The sequence below is a fragment of the Kryptolebias marmoratus genome, linkage group LG2 (genome assembly GCF_001649575.2).
Source record: "Kryptolebias marmoratus isolate JLee-2015 linkage group LG2, ASM164957v2, whole genome shotgun sequence".
Taxonomy (NCBI): domain Eukaryota; kingdom Metazoa; phylum Chordata; class Actinopteri; order Cyprinodontiformes; family Rivulidae; genus Kryptolebias; species Kryptolebias marmoratus.
This window is the reverse complement of record NC_051431.1, coordinates 13,426,228-13,448,319: the sequence shown is the minus strand read 5'-3', so window position 1 is coordinate 13,448,319 and position 22,092 is coordinate 13,426,228. Positions and strand designations below refer to the sequence as shown.

The 22,092-nt window shown below is 40.8% G+C and overlaps 2 protein-coding genes across 5 annotated transcripts in view; both read right to left on the bottom strand.

Moving 5' to 3' along the window:
• Positions 1–12,342, bottom strand: part of arhgef12a (Rho guanine nucleotide exchange factor (GEF) 12a) — a 42,372-nt gene extending 30,030 nt beyond the window's left edge. For all 3 annotated transcript variants that reach the window (XM_017429006.3, XM_017429007.3, XM_017429008.3), the window contains exon 1: positions 11,637–12,342. In XM_017429006.3, coding sequence (XP_017284495.1) covers positions 11,637–11,668 — 32 coding nt within the window. In that variant the 5' untranslated portion in view covers positions 11,669–12,342. The remainder of the gene's footprint in view (positions 1–11,636) is intronic.
• Positions 12,343–16,453: 4,111 nt separating this feature from the next.
• tlcd5a (TLC domain containing 5a) lies at positions 16,454–22,076 on the bottom strand. Of its 2 annotated transcripts, XM_017428960.3 has the most exons (3): positions 21,754–22,076; positions 20,025–20,228; positions 16,454–19,008 (listed from the first exon to the last, which is right to left on the bottom strand). In XM_017428960.3, exons 2-3 carry the CDS (start codon positions 20,218–20,220, stop codon positions 18,479–18,481), a joined length of 726 nt encoding a protein of 241 aa, XP_017284449.1. In that variant the 5' UTR covers positions 20,221–20,228; positions 21,754–22,076; the 3' UTR covers positions 16,454–18,478. The 2 variants fall into 2 exon arrangements, with proteins under 2 accessions (XP_017284449.1, XP_017284450.1); XM_017428961.3 differs by lacking the exon at positions 21,754–22,076 and having other exon boundaries at positions 20,025–20,448.
• Between the last annotated feature and the right edge of the window lie 16 nt (positions 22,077–22,092).

Here is a 22,092-nt window from a genome sequence, read left to right as displayed (position 1 = left end):
GGGGGGGGGGGTGGCAGGTTCAAGCACATAACAATTTCTGTAGGTCTGTGGGTCTTCCAAGCTGAAAAGAAAGTCAAAAAGTACACGACGTAATGTGCCAACTTATATACAGGGGGTTAAAAAGTTTCAGGAGTAGGAGGCTATTTAGAAAAAGTAGGGGGTTTAGGACAGGGAGAGTTTTCAGAAAATCAGACGAGGAGCGATCTTGTAAAATACGTCTGAACAAAAACATGTTGAAATAGATTGTCCTGGCATTCTTTTTGGTTGGTGGAATCCAGCCATTCTTTTCTCAGACATTAATCTGTCATCCACTGCCTGGAAAACGATGCAGTGTCTCCCCACCCCCCACCCCACCCCAAATCGACCAATCAGAAGCCTCGCCAGATAAATGAGAACTCTTGTCCAATCGGTGGTGGTGCTACAACAACGACGCTTGCTTGCATGCTCAAAGATGGCTGCCCCCATGGATTGACAAAAATGATCAAAAAAAAAAACCTTGTGAATCTCGAAAATCCCTATTTATTACAAATAAAACTACATTTTGCATCATTATGCAGATTTTCTAGGCAAATGTTTTGGTCAATCAGCTAAAAGCAGCTGGCGAAAATGCTGCTGAATGAAGGTTTTATGCAGCAACTTTCGCCGGCCGCTGGCTACTTTTGAACCCCTTCTATATAAAATAAGTGACGACATTTTCAAGCTTCACACAGTTCCCTTTCTGGGCCATTCAATCTATGCAACATTTGATAGATGACTGATCTTAACGTGTGGAGTTGAATTATAAGCAACTAATTTATTAGTTCAAGCTAACCTAAAACCTTGAAAGTAACTTGAAAATAACCATGAAGACAAAAAATGTGAGGATGCAAGTTAAGCAACAAAGATGTTTTTTTTTTTTTTTTTAAACTAAGCTTACCATTTCTTATAATAACCCTGCTACATCGTAATAGGGAAGTTGTACAAATGAGAAGTCCCAGACCTCCTCCACCGTAAGCAGATCAACAAACTTAACCAGCCAAAGTGTAAACGGGGCTGTGAGAGGCATAGGGCCAGGCTAATAGAGATAAAGACTGCTTTGTGAGATGCCTGGAGGCTGTAGAGATCAAACCAAAGTATGCCCATTTCTGGAAGTGCAATATAACATGCACAAGAACACATCCCGAGGTGCTAGATTAGACTGGAAATTTTGGCTGAACTGCATCGCGGGGTTGGGCAGTATTCAGTTTTTTACTGCCTTCCTGAAATTGTACTGCAGTGTATGGTATTAATGCCTGCCTAATAGGGATTGTGAGGTTGTCCTTTTACTGCTCAAAATATAGGGCATTTTAGGTTTTTTAATATATTTTCAGCTTTTTTTTATAAAGATGCAGCAAACAAGTATTTTATCATTGCTATTGCAACAAGGAACAAATACATTTAAACAAAAAATTAATAGATAACAGCTCAAATAAGTGATTCATAACATTACAATAACATTACAGAACAATTGTGTCACTTCTAAAGGTTATTTTTATTGGCTTACCAGCATATTGGCCTTTTTAGGTCCATGCAAAGGATAGCAGGCTACAAACTGTCGAGCTGAAGGTGTACTTGTATAGATTAAAAAAAAAATGTTTTGGCAAATTTCCACCATCTTTGGTGGCTTTCTACAATATCCAGTCAGGTCTACCTTTGCTTGTTTGTTGAACTGCACCATTTTTTTGGTAACAAAAAAATTCACGTTTTAGCTTGCATTGCTTTTATGCCGTTTTTAGCCTCTGACAGTCGCTGCACTGTTGGTTGCGAGGGTAATAAAAGCAGCAACATGTGATTGATTTGTCATACATTAATTATTTGAGGTCTGTCACTTAAGACACTTTTAAGGCACTAAATCAGGCCATACAATGAACAAGTCATGCGTTGGTAATGGAACAAGCACGTTGTGTCATCAGCATGGCAACAGAGTGACTGTTTGAAGTGCACCGCGCTTCTTTTAGTCTGTCTTGGACAGGAGATATTGCTAGAAAGAAATCAGTACCGCTACACAACAGGAATGGCAACCGAAGAAAAGTTTACAGTTAAGTCCGCTGTTCATACACAAACACAACCATAGTTAAAGCTATGATTAAATCTGTAGCAAAGTTCGGAAAGAATCACAGTCAAAGAATAATGTTGCTGTTTTCTGAGGCGTCAATAAACCAAATAACCGTACCACCACTCAACGTTGCTCCATTGTTAATCTGCAGGGATGGCACGTGTCTTCAGCCTGGTTTTACGCTGAGAAATGCCAGTGGCTTGCCAAAAGCAAATACCTCGCAGAGCTAGCAATGTCGGCTTTTCAACCAGCCAACCTTAAACGGCACCTTTTAAAACAGGTTTGTGATTCTATCTCAGAAGTGTAATGATACGGTGTCCTGAACAATCTGAGTCACGATGGCAGCCAGCCAATGGGAAGGAACATAAACACACCGACTAGTATCTAATCTATATTCCTGAGTCACACAATGTGGGCGCGCACACAAACAGACACTCGACGTGACGTCACGTTCCCCTCCTCTCGCTGCGAGGGAAGAGGACGTTATCTACACCCACACCGTGAAATTTCTTTGTTAAACCACCTTCTGTCTTACCCAACTGTCAAACACAGTGATGTCACTTTTGGGACACTGTGTCCTATGTCAAACACAGACTTAAAACACACAAACAATAAATAAGTACATCAGACATAGAGAGGAGGGCGCGGTGTGTGTTAAAGAAACAAGACCAATAGCTTTGTAGCTCAAGCTACAGCCTCAGGGGGAAATCTGTGCCCTTTCTGCCCCAATAACCCTTATCAGGATTCCTAACACGAGGGCCCGGGGATAGACATTTCTTCACGCTAAGCTGTCTGCTGTCCTCAAGCAACGAGAAAGGCAAAAAGGTAGTTCAACAAGCTAAACTGTCTAAACTGTTGCTTAGTCACAGGTCCTGTCGCAAAAACCTGAGAACACGGATCATTGATACGATTCTGGAAAAACTTCACAATGCACAATTTTCTCTCCTCCTGTCCTATTTTCAAATGGTTCTACAAATGACTGTCTGCTTGATTAGTAATATGCTAACTTTAATAAAGAGTGTGTGTGTGTGTGTGTGATCGTGACTACCAGATGCACAGAGGCACCTGGAAAAGCTGACACGAGCTTTGTTCATGCATGCACTGCTTGTGTAAATATGCTGGTGTAATGTCTGGGTTACCCCACTGGTGCTTTTCTGTAACATTTTAAGGTGGAACTCCGCATAGGTCGCATGTAGTGTACATATCACTGTTGATGCAGCACAGATTTTAACTGCTGCAGTCACGTTAGCAGGCACACATAGCAACTTTGGGTTTATTTTGGGTTTATCTGACAGATGTGTGAATAACACAAGTAAATACCAATACTATTGGAAGTTAAACAATAAGGTGCTTTTCATGACCTGACACCTGTTCCGTTACATAAATATTAAAACCTTCACTTTCATAACGTTGACTGTTCAGTGAGCTTCGGTAGGTAGAAATCATTTTGAGCAGCTTCTATCCACCGTGCAAGGTTTTATTAAACCACATCTGTAATATATGTTGTTTGACAATATACCATGTGGAGGGAAAAACTAACTACTTTATTAACATTCCTGTATTATACCTGCTTTGATTCCCTGTTCAATGAATGCTGCATATTTGTAGTAAGAAAAATGTTATACTGTGGTAAAGCTGATATTTAGAAGTAATACAAAAACTTGCAAATGTTACAAGATTTAAAATATTACCCTGCATGGGGCAACACAATTAACTGAATTTCAATCTCAAACAAAATTTTGGTTTCCCACATATAAAAGACAAAGAATTTTGAAAGTTTTTGCTTCACCAACTGAATACTAAGCAAAATAGCGCTCTGTTATCTTATCAAGTGCCTGCATCCATCAAAGTCAGCTAGAATTGATACGTCTGGAAAAAGAACAATAACATAACAAATGAAGCGATCAGAAAATGACGAACAATTGAATTTTCACTTCTATTTTTCATTGTTTTGTTTTGTTTTTCTTCAGTCAATCTGTGCAAAATTGAAAAAAGAACTGCACAGCCCCACAGAGGGTGCTTGAAGAGCATAAGGTGACAAGAGAATGTCACGCTTTATGAGAACCGAGCACCTTATCCATACCTGACATTATACAGACACCTTTGAGGCCATGATACGATTCCAATTGCCCTATAAAGTGTCTTTTCCGTAAGAGGTAAATATATATATATATATATATATATATATTTGTTCCTTTTGAGAATCAAGTTCTCCACCTTTTTACATTTTTCATTTCGACACTCAAGGATGAAAATGGCTTCATGTGGCCTCTTGTCTGAACTGATCCTCAGTTCAATCTGAGCTACATCGATGTATATCAGTCAAAGCCAGGCGGACTATTCAGTTAGCAATAACTGCACCTGCAAACACTGTAGTCATCAAATATTAGAATTTACAACAGAGTAACAAAAATCAATGTATTACTATTCTATAAAATCCAGTGATGGGCTACTTTACTCTTAATATAGAGTCTCCTAAGATCACAGAACATTGTTTAATATACTCTTCAAAAAAAGATGGGACCAAATGATCGCCATGGTGGCATTTCTGAAGAAGTATCTAACACCGAAAAAAAAAAAACAGCCATAGCCTCTGAGATAGTCTTATATACAATCTGGTAATATAGAAAGTGAAAAGGACCTACTAGACTGATTGTGGAAACAATGAGACAAATCAGTGGATTGTGATAGACAATTGAATCTCAAAACAACAAGTAAAACCACACTAGTGCCTCTTCTCTAAACCGTGTAAACCAAGTATATATTTCCTGTGAATACAAAACGTTTGTAATGAAAAGGAGCATTGAGAGAATAAGAAGAATATGCACAGGGAAGATTCCTATGGAAAACGTAATCATGCAATCCTTTAAATTATTATTAGCAGATCAGTCTGCATTACTCGGTCTTGGTTTCCGACTTTATTTTGCAGCTATTTAAAAGTCTGAGTCATTCTCTCACCATGATAGCAGCATCCTGGGCTCTGATGCTCACACTTGCTGGTAAAGACTAAGAGTGTAATAAACTGCCTAGTCACCCCTGAATCAGCAGAAACGAGCACGGTAAGATTAATAATATTGCGACAGCAAGTTGCTGGTCGGTCTTGAAAATACCACCTCTTGTACAGTTTTCCGTAGCCCCGGGAACGGGAGCCTAAAGCAGATACAGCATGAACTCTGCTCTTTTAATATTAACTCTATTTCCTGCTAAGATGGAGCAGGCATACAGTTATACACCTAAATTTAAAGTATATTTTCAAGTGCAAACACTGAGCATAACAGCAACTGCAACAAATCTATAATGCCATTGTTTAGTCTACAGAGCACCAAGGCTAAGTGCCACACTTAGCTTGAAGGCAGTAGCCTAGTTTGAGGTCCCAAACCCCTTAAATAGATATATGAGGACAAGACAGTCGGACATGACAGCTCTTTCCTTGTTCTTCTTTTCTCTATTGTTGTGATCCAGTCTTTTGTGAAGTGAAAGTAATGTTCAGGCCCCAAAGCTCTCTCGGCTTTCAGGACAGGATTGTAAGAGGTGTCCACAGGCATCAACATCACAGAGCTGGGTGATAGACCCCACAACTCCCCCTGGCACCCAGAGCCAAGCTAATGCCCAGGCACAATTCACTCTTCAACGACACCGTCCCCAGGGCAAGGCTTGTTTCTTTCATCTCTGTCGTCTTTATCTGTTTTCTAGATCAATTTCTTTCTTTTCGACCATCCTAGACTATTGCAGCTGAATGGGAATCTGTGGACAATAAAAACACCCAGACACGACAACAGACTGACAATCGTTTTACCTATCCTAAAGAGGGTGACTGCTTCATAACATTTTTAAAGACTCATGTGTTGCTCTTGCTCATTTAAATTGTTGATATGTCTGCATGCGGTACTAAGAACAATACAAAAAGAATAATATGTAAGTGAGAGGCCTAATGCAACATTTTTGAGATGCTTCTGGTGCTACTTGACACTCCAGCAGAAAATCTCCCATTATTAAACCAGGTCTAGAAATGCAAGTGGTGAAGAAACCAAGATTTTCAATTTTCTTGAAATTCTCAAGTGTTTGTGAACTTAAATGACGTAATAATGAAAGAAAAAGACAAACTGATGAAAACAACAACTCCTGGGCAAATCTATTAAACAGAGACAACTTTGAGTATGAGCAGCCAAAAAAGCCTATCAGACCATTTAATCTTCAGCTGCAGGTAAAATACCTTTAAAACAGCTTTCTCTTGATGATTGGGTACAGCAAGCAGCAGCTGCTAATTTTACAATGCAGAACAAAAACTCCAGAAAGTGTTTTTATTTATTTATTTGATATCGTAATGGGTTAGCTTCCTCTGAAGAGCTAAGCAGAAGCCGAGATAATTCACATTTCATCTTTATTTGCTTTTTTTTTTTACTCCAAACTAACAGCTATATAAGAATATCAAGCAAATGAGAGAAGGGCCGTGACTCCAGCGTATTACCTCCACCATCAGGTAAAGAAACCAATAAACTCTTTTGTCTCTAGTTGGACGATAAACAGTCATCCTGGTGAAGTGTTGGCAGGGCGGAATATTTCCACAATGTAGAAAACATGGACAGAATTGCATGATTAGATGAGTAAAATAGAATTTGCTGCAAAAATGCAGAGTATTGTGGAATTAGTCACTATGTGGACGTGAGCTAACACAATGACTCCTAACCCTGGTCCTCAGGGGCCACTGTCCTGCATGTTTTAGTTGTTTCTCTGCTTTGACATCTGATTTGAACGAGCGAGTGATTAACAGGCTTCTGTAGACGTCGAAAACGTGCTGAAAACCAGAGAAACAATGAGAACATGCAGGACAGCGTTCCTCGAGGACCAGGGTTGGGAACCACTGATTTAACAAATCCGGGGTTTCCTTAACAATCCAACTTTATAATGAACAAGAACCCAAACGTCGGCTGCTGTGGCCTCCTCAGTCAGTGTGACGAAACGTGGAGTAGAGACATCACAACGAGCGAAGGCAAAGAGGTCCACCACAGGCAACCAGACATGACAGCATTTTACACTAAGCACCACGTTTTAGAATATCTAAACAACGCCTATGATTTGGGAGAACGACTGTTCAGAAAGTATTTGTGGCGCATAATTGACTGGAGCTGCGAAGAAATTGTGTGACGACCTGAACAATCTTAAGTCTTAAAAGAAATTGTGTGACGACCTGAAGAATCTTAAGTCTTAAAAGAAATTGTGTGACGACCTGAACAATCTTAAGTCTTAATGAACCAAAAAGGTGGCATTAGCTTATTTCTTTAGCAAATTCATCCACATGAAAACAGAAGTAAAGCGTGAGTTTAATGAACAGTTTGAGGCTGTAGGTGCGGAAGAAAATATTCTGCTATAAAATAAGAAAATATACAGCTACACCTGTTAAAAATAGGTGCTACCAGAATACAATAGCAGTCTCAGTCAAAGCCAGTTAACGCCATGCTGAAGAACATATAAGCTGTTCACAATGAACAGGAGACCATCTCTAGGGAAAAATAAAAGTCAAAACAATACATTAGGTTTTCACTATATTTAAAGTAATAATTATGAAATAAAGTGTTAATAAAACTCATACGTGAAGCACCTTTATTTTACATAAGGAACTGTTTCTTACAGGCAGAATTTTAAGCACCTGTATATAACACTGAATGTGCTGCTGAAGTGCAAGACTTTTGGATGTATTTTTTTTTGTTGTTGAAAGTTGTCAATATTCGTGACATTTTGGATATTTTCCTGCTGATTTGTTCATTTGACCTGACAAATGGCACTGTGCAACAGAGCTGGTGTTACTGTGCCTCTCCGGGTGTGTTTTGGCTGGTCATGCGTCTCCTGATTTCTGTAAGCTTTTGTGCGCTGTCTTAGTGTCACATTCTAAGTCAAGAACAGCAACAGAAAAAGAGTCTGCCAGAAGGTTTGCTCCAAAGTGCAACTGTAAAACTGAACAAAAACCAACAAATGTAAATACCACATAATTAAAAAAGTTTAAATATATATATATATATAAAATATTGCTGTTACATTTGGACATGGGAATGTACTTCCTTTGATGACGCCTACAGAAAAACCTAATTTGAAAAAGAGAAGTTAGCTCAGCGTCTGTGACTTATATACCACAACAAGGCTGGTGAAAAACATTGCACCTTGTGCAAATAATTCAGCAAGTACATGGCATTTGACACAGCTTTTGTTGATGAAAGATTCCCAAAGGGAGCACTGAAAAAACATGGCTAAAGAAAACACCTTGACCAACGAACTGTGCTCCTTCCCTGTGACACTTTAAGGTTGTGGCAAACTGAACCATAAGGACAGTGGTGTCCAGTCCTGGTTTTTAGATGTTTTAGTTGTTTCCCTCCTCTTCAGCAGGTCTTCAAGTTCTGCAGAAGCCTGCTAATCACTCAAGTCATTTAATCAGGTGTGTCAGGGCAGAGAAACACCTAAAACTTGCAGGATAGTGTCCCTCCAGGACCAGGATTGGACACCGCTGCATTAGGAAGGAAGTCAGACATAATGATGTTTTAAATATGGCCAAAGAAGAACAGCTCAATTTTACTCTTTTAGACGTATTAAATAGAATCATACCCTTTCAGGATAACAGTGCTCATGCTTTAATTTATCATGTTATGATTCATCCAGACGTTTGAATCTAACAAAGTCTGAATACAAGGAAATTGGACTTTTTTTTTGTATCCTTAAGATCTTTCTCTTGTGTGTTGTTCCAGCTTATAACAGCTGTACTAGCATCCAATTCAACATAGATTTCTTTAGCCAATTTCTATAAAAGAGTGTTCAGATTTATTGTGCTTCTCTGTATGTAAACAATCCTCTACACACCTTACAAATGACTTAATCTTGGTCCTGTCCTTCCTTCAATGCAAAAACACCTCCCCAACTTTACACTTCATGGTGAACTTCAGGACACATCAACATTGTCTGCAGCTGTGCTTTATCAAAAGCTGACAATGGTTTTGCGGGTTTATCTGTAGAATCTGGACATTAACTGCATTTTATGTCTTTGCTGAAGAGAAAGCACAATTCATTTCCAAAAGTTAGTTTTTGCTGAAAAGGTCACCCCCCCAAACAACTTTTCCTTTAAAATTTTAAACATGCACATAACATATAAGCAGTGTATAAATGCCATTATTATCTATTGTGCCCCTTTAAATTACTTCTGGATTTTTCATTTTAACCAGATAGTTCGGAGCAGCTGACACAGCTCCTTCGGTGTCAGCACGGACTTGATGAAATGGAAGGATGCTGCATTATCAGGGACGTTTGCCAAATACAGGAGGCGCATACGAGCAGGCCGAGCTGTCAGATGCACTCATGAAAACATTTATCTTGAGGAAACAACTTACACTGCAGTAAGGCCAACATCAACTCCAGCGCTATATTGATAACATTCAGCACCAGTGTAACTACTTAACTGGTCATCATGCATTATTTCAGCTTAATATTTGTTCATGTATTGTCTGTTTGTTGTAAGTTTAATGCTCTAAGATTTTATGCTGAATGCCCACTTTTATTAGAAGGGTTCCATATTAAGTTTGCATCACAGCTTAATGAAAGAAAAAAATAAAAACCCTAAACTACATACAAGATTCAAATCAACGGAAATCAATGTTTGACAACTGTGTTAGGTATAAACTCATTCGTTACATTAGCTGACAACATTAGCAATGAAGGCAAACTCCAACCAGCCTCCCTGAACAAACCTGACCCGTACCGAGGACCCCGTGAAGGAATCCGCAGCAGACAGCCAGTTTGCTAGCACTGAACGCTATTGTTTACTACTAGTGATGTCACCAGCACTACTTGCCAGGAGGGCCTCGGGGTGGGAGGGGGGTGGGAAAACGTGGAGATCAGCAGAACTGTGTGACAAAGAGCTAACGGGCACACTAAACTGACCCTAAACTGGCTCGTGGTCCAGCCCCCGACAGATCGGAGATGCACACTACTGTCAAAACCCACGACGCAAACACACAGACCATGTCACACACGGCGCAAGAGAAAGCACGGGGAGGTAAACGCACTCCAATGTAAGGAGGTACAGCTATTACGATCAGCTATTTTTCAAAAGACTCCCTCAAAAACAGCTGCAATCTGAACTCTAATTGCTGCAGGAGATTTGCCGTCTGCTCGTTAAACTGTTTGTTTTGTTGTTGTTGGTTTAACTAGCAACCTAGCTCATGTTGTCCTCTAATTGTAGAGCAAAAAAAAATAATGACTATTGTAGCACCGGGCCTGGGAAACCCCAACACATGAACAAGCTTAAGGGAATATGAACAGACAAGAAATCTACGCAGCACAGTCTCGAGCCTTCACAGGTTCGAGCAAGTCGGAGATGTCCAAATGTACTGGAAGACGTTCTAAAACAAACTCCAGGCTTTAGGAGCAACTTCTATCTGAGATTAACTGACGTATGCTATTTAATGTATTGGTAATTTTATTAGCATATCAAGTGCAGTTCATTTCATTACTTTTTTATTTACAGGTTTGCAATCCGATCCATCAAGATATCTGTGAGTTTAATCAATACGGCTCACAGTGTTGTGTTACAAACATTTGACCAAGCAGACAGACGCGTGCACAACGAAACGACCCTACAACAGCAGTTGGTGCCAGCCACTGTTGCCACCCTCGCGGTGGGGGAAGGGGGTCACGTTAAATGGGTTGGGCTTTAGCCTCCAGCTCAAGCCATGAGGATATTTCACATCCCAACCTGTGCCATAAGCTCCCCTCTATTCCAAGTCCACCAACACATTCCAGTGAGCTGGCCAGCTCCACTTGCAGGTATGTGAGATTCAGGGGGGGGGGGAGAGAAGGAGGCTTGATGTCATGCACCAGCTTCACTTCTGTTTCACTGTCAAGGTACATCAAATCGAGAACAGAAACCTCCTTATTCCCGATGCACGAGGAGGAACTCGCTTCTGTAATGACACCAGGAAACATGTAGAGATGTGTGCGGTATTATCAATGAAACTGGCATGGTTAAAAAAACAACTGATCCTTCTCTTTTATTCAGACCCCCCCCCAAAAAAAAAAAACATGTTATTTAGTCTTCTAGTTTAACCTTTGAGATTGACAGCTGCCAAGATAAAGAGATTACTTCATTGAGCTCAGGTTTTTTATTTAAATCCAGAGATTGCTTTAATAGGTGCAAGGAGAGGGTTAGCTTTGCAGGCTTAGTGGTAATAATGATGTTGAAAGGTGTACGGGGATCAGAGATGACTGCTTCCAGCACACAAACAGTGGCAGGCCTTTCTCACTCACGGGACAAGCTGTACTTTAATGCAGAATAACTCCACGCTGAGCTAAACTGTTTCCATGAAAAACAAAAAAAAAAAAACACCCATGCCCTTCTTTAGTAAGCAAACAGCCCGGTTATTACAGAGCACATCCACGCAGACTGGCCCCTGCTAAAGGGCTAAAACAACCTTACAGCGTGCACACAATTTCACACGTGTATTGAGTTTCTGGTGGAAAAACGTCGCATTCTCCTCCGATGACTCGATTCGTGCATGCAGACATGGGGGATTAGTGCACTTACCTGTCAGTGAAGCTGGACTGTGTGTCACTCATTGGGCTGCCCGTTGTAGATTTGCAGCAAACGATATCCTTTTAACATTTTCCACAGCGCGCCGAGGTGATTTCCTGGAGCATCCTCGTCGTCTGGCATGGATTTTGTTCCTTTCCTTTTATTTTTTTTAATTTTTTTCTTAGAGAGAGAGACTCAATGCACTATAGAGCAGTGTCAAGTCGATGCAAGGCACGTCCGAGTGACACAATTAAATAAACACCTAATGGTTGTATCTGTCAATAAATAATCCTGGTCGAAAATGAAGCAGCTATAAGCGCAGAGCTTTGACAATTAGTCGGGGCCTCGGTCGATGATATCCAACCCCCGGCTATGAGCAGTGTTTAGCCAGCCAAAAAAAAAAAACAAACAAAAAAAACAATAAATAAATAAGCAAACAAACTCCGTCTGATAATGAAGTCCTCGTCCGACTCGCTTCTGCCTTCACATCCCAGAGATCCGCCGGTGAGCAGCCTAACGTACCAGGAAAGCTCGGCCTCGGCGGTGAGGTCCGCACCGCCCGCCCGCCCAGCTCCGGCCGAAGAACGGGGCTAAACGAGCTGCAAAGATGCTGGGAATTCCCGCAGTCCCATCTGGTGTCCCCCGGTCCCAGAAACGCCTGGCTGCGGCCGCGGGGACGAGTCTCCCGTGATCATGAGAGGCGCTTCGCTTCTCTACAGGCGCCGTGCTCCCAAGTTAGCAAAAAACCAAAAACAACAACAACTGTAGCTGAAAGAAACGAAGCCGGTTATAGCGTTGAAACAAGCATTTCGTTTCAGAGAAGCCTCCCTTTTTTCCCGCAACGAGCTGGCGGACGGTAAATCTCGGCAGCTACGAGCTAACAAAACAGTCGAGCTCTTTCAGCAGAAAAAAAAAAACTTTGCTTCGTGTGAGCTCTCTCGTTTCGAGTGCAAACTAAGCAAACTCCCGTCCGCAACAATGAGCCAACCAGCGAGCGATATGTTACACACACGAGCACCTCTAAAGGAAAAAATAAATTCTCCTTGAGCAAAGATATATATATATATATATTATTTTTTTGAAATCCAGTGGATTCGGGTTAGCACAGGGCTACGTCGCTTGACTCCATGTTTCCGAAATTCGGTCGTTTTCTCGGCGGAATTCCCGTGGATGGGAAGCGGCTAACGGAACACAAAGTTAGCAACCCCTCCTCTGTAAACAACAAACACCCCCCTACACACACAACAACAACAAAAACCAGACGGGCTTCAAACTTTTCTCCTTCGTCTTTCTTTTCTTTTCTTTTTTTTTTTCTTGAACGTGCAGCGTGTCGTTTCCCGACAGAAATAACGCCGTTTTCGGGAGAGCAGAACTTGCGGAAAGGTACCGAAAAGAAAAATCCCACTTTCCGCCGCTAGCAACGCCCTAGCCCGCTGCCAGCCGAGCGGGGCTCCAGGAGTGCTTCCACGAACCACTTCCGCCCGGAGAGATGGGAAAATCTGCTTCCAGCGTGACGTCAGGGAACGCTGCTGTAAAACTGCTTCACTGCTACTTTTACTACTTTATTACATATTGACCATCTCCTTATGATTATTAAGTGTATCTGCTCGATGATTTTATGTGATGATTCTAATGTTCTGATGATCTACTGTGTGATGTTTTTGATTATTTATTTTATTTGTTGTTGATTATTGTAATGATTCTACTGATGTTTTTATGATGTAAAGCACTTTGAATGCCTTGCTGCTGAAATGTGCTATACAAATAAATTTTTTCTTACTTACTTACAAAGAAGCTGATACAACATGTAATAATGTAATAATCATTTTGAAAGGATACTTTAAATAGGCAGTAGAATGTGAATAAACAGTGGAACTGGCCTACATTGCTATTATCATTATAACAGCTTAATTTGACCAAAGCAGACCTTTAATAGTAATGTGTAAATGATTTGTATTTGATTTCTATTACTAGTCTATCTCACTCAATTCAGTTTATTTAAACAGCGCCAAGTCACAACAAAAACGCTCACATGCATTATAAAAAAGCCAATTATCAAGAGTTATTTCTCAAATGAAGCCAGCAGATTGCAGACTCCCATCCTGAGCAGTACGTTGGCGACAGTGGGAAGGAAAAATTGCAGTTTTAACAGGAAGAAACCTTCCAGCAGAACCAGAACCGGGCTCGGGACGAGAGGCCATCTGCTTCGACCCGCTGGGGTTTCAGATGTCAGGAACGAGACGCAGACAAACACAAAATGACGTGTCCAGGTGTGGTTTCTATAGAAAGGAAGACAAAAAAAAAACCACATGGCGATGATAGAGATAATTACAAATACAAACATGGAGAGCAGAGCGAGTAAAGACAGCAGCAGAGTGAGGACATGTGGTCAGTTTGTCCTCCAGCTGTCTCAGTCTATAGCAGCAGAGCTAAGGGAGAGCTCAGGAAACCCAAACCAACCATAACTATAGGATTTATCAAAAAGGAGGGCCTTAAGCCTGACAAGGTGTTAGCCTCACGGACAGAAACTAGACGTTGGTTCCACAAGAGAGGAGTCTGAGAACTGAAAGCTCTGCCTCCTGTTCTACTTTTAGAAACTTTAGAAACCACAAGTAAATGCAATGAGAGCGAAGTGCTCTGTTAGGTAAATATGGAACAATAAGATCTTTAACATAAGAGGGGCTGCGGTGGCTCGGTGATCTGCTTCAGCATACTTTCTCTGGTTTTGTCTTATGCTACCTTTTAGTTACTTTTAGTTTAGCTACAAATTTGTTACTTTAGGCTTTTAGCCCAACCTTTACAAGTGCTATCTTCTTGCTAGCTTTGGCTTTATATAGCTTTTAGCTAGTGTTTTGCTTTTTTTTTTTATTTAATTTTTTATTTAGTGTTCTGCGTTCTGTTTTTTAGCTGTTGTTTTGCTCATCATCATCGAACCACTTAGTTTGAGTTTCTTCAGCACATTTTATCAGTTATTCGGCGCTCAGCAGTTTTTTTGTAGAACAGTGGTTTCCAAAATGTTCAGTTTTCGACCCACAAAAATAAAAGTTGCAGAAACCCCCAGCTACTGCTGGCTGAAGTGTGCAAATTTTGTAAAAATACAAAGCTTTGTCAGTGGTTATATTGTTTTTTTATGCCTTTCTGATCACTGATTAATCACTTTGTCACAGTTAAGGCTAAATGTGGTGCTTTTGGGATTGTTTTTAAAGGTAATATGATGTCTGTTAAGGAAAAGGAACCCTCACTTGGTCTTTCATGACCCACAGTGGGGTTCTGACCCTGACTTTGGGATTCACTGTATTAAAATATTCAAAACTACGTCATTTTTGTTACTATTTTGATGAGGCATGACTCAACATTTGCACAAAGGTTGATTGTTGGCTTGTCCAGTGCCAGAAAATAAATCTGAATCTTTTAAGTGAATAACTAGTTAGTTATCTTCATTTGTGTCTGCTTCGTGGTTCAGATAGATTTCCTTTAGTCTAGCTGTGATCAAAATTTTCACTTTATTTAGTATTTAAAGCAGTTTCTAATCCACAAATAAACACTAGTTTTTTTCTTTAAATGTTTTCAGAAGAAGTGAATCCAAGAAAAAAAAGACTGGATGTTCTGCGTGCAGCGGTTTTTACAAGACAAAATGGAGTTTTCACCCTCCTGAAGGAAGAAAGAGAAGCCCTTGTAACTTTGGATCCACAGGAGGGTTAAGATCTAACTATTAATGTATGAGGAGCCTATTAATGTATGTTTTCTGGAAAACTATCTACCACTCAGACTCAAACAATTTGAATCAGGATTTACATTAAATGCAGTAAATATTCAGAAAAACTCTATGACGTGTCCTTTCAGATTATCATTAATATTATTATTATTATTATTATTATTATTATTATTATTGAATTATTACTGAACTGGAAACCTGTGATTGGCTTGACTGGACCGCTCGTTGGGAGTCTGATTGTGTTATTTATTCCGCGTCACACAGTTCTCCATCATGGATTTAGCATTTTAAAACATAAGAAATGATCTAAAACTGCTCAGTGCGGACTTTAATGGAGCACGACCTAAAGCAGAAACAAACACTGTACCTAAAATCTCCTAATATTGGCGAAAAAACAGCTTTCGGTGGGCTCTTTATCTCAGTGTTGCCACAGGATGTTTCCTTTCTCCCCTCTGAACGTTCACATATAACTGATATGACACCATCATGTGGATAGCTTAGGTAACTTCACTTCCAGCTCATCTGAGTGTCAGCTGTTCAAACACTACCCATCCTTTAGTTTTAGCTGACATTCTTCTGTTTGAAGCATAAAATAAAACCTCTCGCATGAACGCTGAGTCAGCATTTACGCTGTCGTTTTCCTGTTAATAGTTTCTTCTGTACGTTTTTGCTTTACGCTATTTCAGCCATTCATATATCAGAAGGGTCAGCTTGATGGGGAATAGTGAGCTATGACTTTTAGTATTTGTAACTTTTGTACTTTTTGCATTATTTAACTCTAATTACAAAACTTTTCCCCATTGAAATACACTGAGAGCTCTTCAAATTCTTAACAAACATTGTTTTCTGAAGTCTACTTGCTTTATTTTTGTCTTCTTATGTTCCTTTCAGCTTTTAGCTACTGTCTTGCTATTTTTTTTCTGTATTGCTTTTGGCTACAGTTTTGCTTATTTTAGATTTTATCTGCATTTTTGCTGATTTTAGCATTTAGCTACTGTTCTGGTGAGTTTAGCTTCTGCTGTTTGTTTTAACGTTAACAGTTTAGTTCATTCGCTCTTCCACAAATTTCAGCAACGTCATTCGGCTCTGCATCATCCAAAGTCAATTTCTCTAGTTTTTTTTGTTTTTTGTTTTTTATTACTTCATTTCAATGAGAAGTACAAAGGTGACCGAAGAAACCAACAAGACTTTCTTCATACACACGAGTCTCGGAGGGTTTACAGTACAGCTACAAACGAAAACAAAACAGAACAATAAACCGGAGGCGTACATTCAGATAGCTAAGGCACAGACGAGTTAAACTTGTACTTTCCTGGATGCGCACCCAGATTTTTAACAGTGGCAGTCGGGTGAGCAGAGTCTGTAAAACATCATTTGTTACAGAAATGGAAAACAAAGTTGTGACGTGTGTTTGAGCAAAAAACATATGTACAATAAGATGAGGGGCAACATTTTAGTGAGGTAACGAGGATGAAGGTATCGAGTTTGGACACAAACAGGAAGGCCGACGGGGCTGGTAAAGTCGGGAAGATGCTGTCTTGCTCAGATGGCTTGTTTCCAACACTTCGTCGTGGACAAACGCCGGCCGGCTCAAAGGTTAGGCAAACAGAGCGGACGGCACCGAAACGTCCTTAGGTGCTGCTTTTAAATAAAAAAAAAAACTGACTGAAACTGAAATTGAATCCAGAGACAAGATCAGTACAATCAGTTTACAGCTGGTGACGATACCAAAAAAAGCCCCACTATGTTTTACACCAGAACAGTTCTCAGTTCTCAGCCAGCCCAATGATCTCAGGTCATTTAGTGGAAACTTTTCCTTCGTTTGTTCGACCGAATCACACCGAACAGTTTTCAAATATTCCATGTAGTGACATAAGACACTTTACATATGTTTAAGTTCCAAATTCAGTGCTGGTTCAGCAGATAACCAAATGGAGTTTAAGGTCATAATGTACATAATTACAGAGACAGTTAAAGGTTATAAACAGGTAATATCTTACTTGTCGTAGATAGCTCTTTAAAGAACCTGTTTTGGAGCAACAGAGTTGAATTCTGACCGTGTCGGGGAGCTAATACACGTTTAATCTGGCAGAAATATTTTGAAGTGCCTCATGCTGTACTTATGCCTGTGTGCTACTGCTGGCTGCTTCTGCCACTGTTACAAAATCCTATGGAAGTACCCGTGTAATGAGAAACTGACGGCACTGAAAATGACCGTAAAGGGTTTATAAAACAGCATTAGCTTGAACCGCTATAAAAGTTCTCAAATTAAAGTTGTTTCTAGATGGCAGCAGTTCACTTTGGTCTTGGTTTTCTTTCACTAACCTTTAGCACGGCAACCGACTACAAACGAATCAATATTTCTCCAAACCGAAGGAGTCCAAATATATACCTACAACAGGTAAGATATTAACTGTTCATATGTTTTCCGCAGTAATGTGCTTCAGAAGACCTGAGCTGTCACTTTCTCTCCATGCGCTACAAGATTTACTTAAGGTAAGTGAAATAAATGTTTTTTTCATTTCAGACAGCAGGCAAAGGTTAAGATTAAATGATGTTATGTAACACATCACCGACATTTCTCTTGGAATTTATTATTCTTATTTTCAAAGATTACTGCGTTACCCTGAGTAAACGTCTCGATTCTGCTGAATGTTTCGTACAAATTTTTTTTTTTTATTATGACTCAAGTCTTTCCACCAAAGTCCCCGGTCTGACTGTCTCTTTCCTAACAGTAAACTCCCCCTTTGGGAGCGGCACCATCACATCTGACTGGGCCACAGTTTACTGCAGCTAAAAGCAATTTTTTAAAAATTATTATTATTATTTGTCTGTTTTTTTGCATAGTGCTTTGGTTTTGTGTGACATTATCAACCTCTGTTGTTAGCAGCATTGTTTTAGTGACAATTTAACGTGTTTAGGTGCAAGAACTTTCAAATGAAGTAAGGTTCTCCAAAGGAAAAAAAAAAATGCATTGGACTTTATAAACAAATAGCTAAAAAAATGATAAAATGACAACAAGAAAAAGAACCCCTTTTTCTATCCTAGTTATAGAAAGTTGATTTTCCACGTAGGTCTGCTTTCCGCTGAGGGTTTTTACAGGTATGTGGACTGATTTCCTTCGAGGTTTAAAAGCCCGTCAGTCTGTCTTCCCGTCATGGCCGTTGGCCGTCACAGCCTCTCGGCAGGCTCTCTGTTTGTGCCAGCTCTCCCTCTTCCGTCGGGCGAATCGAACGATGTCCACCATGAAGACCCAGGACAGCACGTACATCGCCACTCCTCCGCACTTGATGAAGAATCTGGGTCTCGGTGAGATCAGCTCACAGTACAGCATTGTGCCTCCCACGAACACTCGCATCACCACGAACAGCAGCACGAACAGGACGTCCACGGCGTCCCCAAGCCGAGTCTCGTAGCGTCCCGTCTGCTTGAGGAACCAGCGGGCCTGCAGGAGAGGGTTGGTGACCTCGCTGCCAAAGAGCACGGCGCAGGACTCGATGCCCGACTCGCCCAGCCACAGGGTCAGCAGGATTCCCAGGATGCTCATGGTGTGGTGGGCCAGCATGACAGGCCCTTCTGTGCGGAAGTGCACGCACCAGGCCATGTCGAAGAAAAAGTAGCCCAGACTCAGCACCATGGCGCTGATCTGCAGAGGGGTGTTCTTAGTTCCTAGCACCCACATGTAACACACACACACACACACACACACACACACAAACAGAGTTTAGCTCTTTCACTATAAATAAAAACAATCACTTAAACAAAACAAGCGCAACACTTTCACCCTCCTGAAGCCCTCAAAATAGAGAGCGAGACAGAGAGAGGTAGAGAAGCCCTTCGGGTCAGTTTGACTTAAAGGCCACGGGAGGGACCGAACTGCAGTAAAACATCAGCTGTTTTATGTAACACTTTTAGAAACCGTAAAGCAAGGCCAACACGAACCAGTTGTAACAAAATGCTCCATCAGAGAACCAAACCACAGTCGGACTATTTGCCGGTGAGAACAACTGACGAAGTGCTGAAGAAGACGACAGCTTTGTGTCGCTTAAAGCGCCTATTTAGAATTTTTCATTACTTTTTGGATTACCGTGGGGAGGTTTTTAACAATAATATCCTACCTGTTGTAGATAGACCTTTAACAAGCTCATTTGAGAGAAATAAGAGTTTAATTCTGACTGGATTCACAAGCTAACAGCTAATCTGAGCGAGGCTAAGATCAGAGTAGATGCTGCCGTCTTAAAACAACTCCGATCTCAAAAGTTTCAAGATTACTTCAACTTTAGCATTTCCAGTGCAGCTTAAGGCCCTCCTGGCAGGAATATGACAATATTTCCATTGGAACAACCATGTGATGCAAAATTAAGAGCAGTGTAGAAGTTTGTCAGATAACCTTCGCATGAACTGTAATGAAATTTTTGAGATTGGAGTCATTTTAAGATGGCAGCATCCACTTTGGTCTCAATATTGTTGTGACAAGATGTAAACGCCTCAGCTGAGTCAGAGTTTAGGTTATTTCTCCAAGCAGAGGTAGCATAAAGAGCTATCCACAACAGGTGAGATATTAACTGTCCAATTCAAGTAAACCTCGCCGCTGCTTTAAGGTTTTCTCAGCATCAGTTCAGGCTTTTAACGGTCACCGACTGCATTTGTCCTGATTCTACCGGACGTGTTGAGCAGTTCCACACCTGGGTGAGTGAAGGGCCAGGGTCCATCCACGTATCCTATGTATGCTGTGACGCAGATGGCCAGGACGCCGTGCACCAGGGTGACAAGGCGGCAGTTCCATTCGCAGCTCCTGGACCCGTTCACGTGGCACAAGACGAAGTAGAACGAAGCCCAGCAGAACAAGCTCCAGAGCGCGCACACGACGAGCAGAGCCATCTTCTCCTCTAGAGACGACACAAACAAGAAAAAGCTTGCAAAAAAACCCCAAACAGCTAAGGAGTAAACTTTGAATCAGATTGCAGGATGAAAGGAAGCTGCAAGGAGGCACATCTTGCTCCGTAATATCACTTGCAGCAGGAAGAAAGAGGCAGAAATGCCATCCAAAGACTCGGACTGTGCCCTCTTTGTAAATGACACACAATTAGCCTTTGCTTGAACTATAATAGTACTACAGTTGGCTGTCTGAGGGTCTGGTGGGGTGAGGGGGACGTCTCATCTCCTGCTGTGACGTTTGTGCTAGGAGGTGAGACCGCGCAGACGGACAGAACCACCCTCCGAAGACACAGGAACAAGACGTCCACTTGGCCCGCAAAGACACGGGAGTGGGTTTCGAAAGTGGCTGAGAGGTCACTGGGTGCTCGGCCTCAGGCGGGTTCCCACGAGGAAGACGGACTCTCTCAGCAGTTATTGAACAAAAAAAAAAAAAAAAAAAACAAGACACGAATTGTTTCAAACTGAACTGTTGTTGTCAAACAAAAAAATACAGTATAACTGTGTCTCCTAGTCATCTCCGGAGCTGTTTGTAAATGAACCGGTGCGGTCCAGGAGGAGGTTGTTAAACACTACAACAGATAAATGAATCACATGTTTTGTCCACAAAATTGTGCAAAACAAAATTTGCGTTTACTATTCAAGAGGAGCAACCACTTGTCACATTTGAAAGACTGGAAGTGTGCACTGTATGTTTGATATACACACAACCTGCAAGAAAATAACTTAATAAACCAAACACTCAGATATTGGTTTTATTTTGAAAGTCATAAATAACAGATATAAACAGAATAATAATAACAGTGGCAGGGTTTTACCTGTTTGATTAAGTCTATAAAGGTGTGCTTTTTGTTTTTGTACCAAGCAGTTTATTTAGCTTTAAAAAAAACTTAAATGTTTAAAATCAACAACACTGACATACTGCTGATGACAGACGCTTCCTGGGGGATGGAGGAGGTTAAGTTTGGCTTTAATTTATGCAGCAAGCAAAGAGCACAGATTTAATCCAGTTTCTGTGGTTTGTAATCTCTAAACAGCCTCTGTTCTTCGTATAAAATATCTTTTCCAGGACAAAACTGTGAATTTATTTATTTTCATTTCAATGAGAAACCTGTCCTCCTCGTATCAGACAGCTAGCTTTCAGAGGTATTAGCTGCTGCAACGACGTTCCCATGACAACCTACAAAAAGACAGGAGCTGGATACCGGCTGGATAGGTTAAAAATGTTTTTATTTCCTAGTCTATATGGTTAATTAGAAGTAACGTGTACCGATATTGGTAGACGTAGAAAAACAAAGACAGCAGAATTAGGACTTATCCACCTGCCAGTTATAAGGATGCTGTAGCAACAAGCTAACTCCCAGAGGGTCTGGATCTGTTAGCATTAGCAGGCTAACCAGCAGCACGCTAAGGTTACTCAATGATACCAAAATGACTTCGGCAGAAGTGCAAAAACAGTAAAAAAAAAAATGTTATTACCTTGGACGGAAACATCTGGGCGGTCTCTCCGATTACATTCTGCTCGTTTAAGGCAGAGCAGAGCGACACACTAGCTGCTGTCAGTCGTTCAGTATCCCTTAGATTCTTCTGCCTTTACTGAATGCTGTGAAATCAAAACGCCCCCACGCAACCGGTGATAAAACGAGGATTGTGCTCCAACTATACTATCATACGTAGTTAAAAGGTGGTATGCACAATGCATATTTCACTGGGGCGAGAAAAAAAACAATTTTCATTATTCTGGATGTCTTTCATAATGCGAGGCTAGGTTGTTATTCTTTCTGAACAGCAGCGACATCTTGTGGTCAGAAGCAGGAA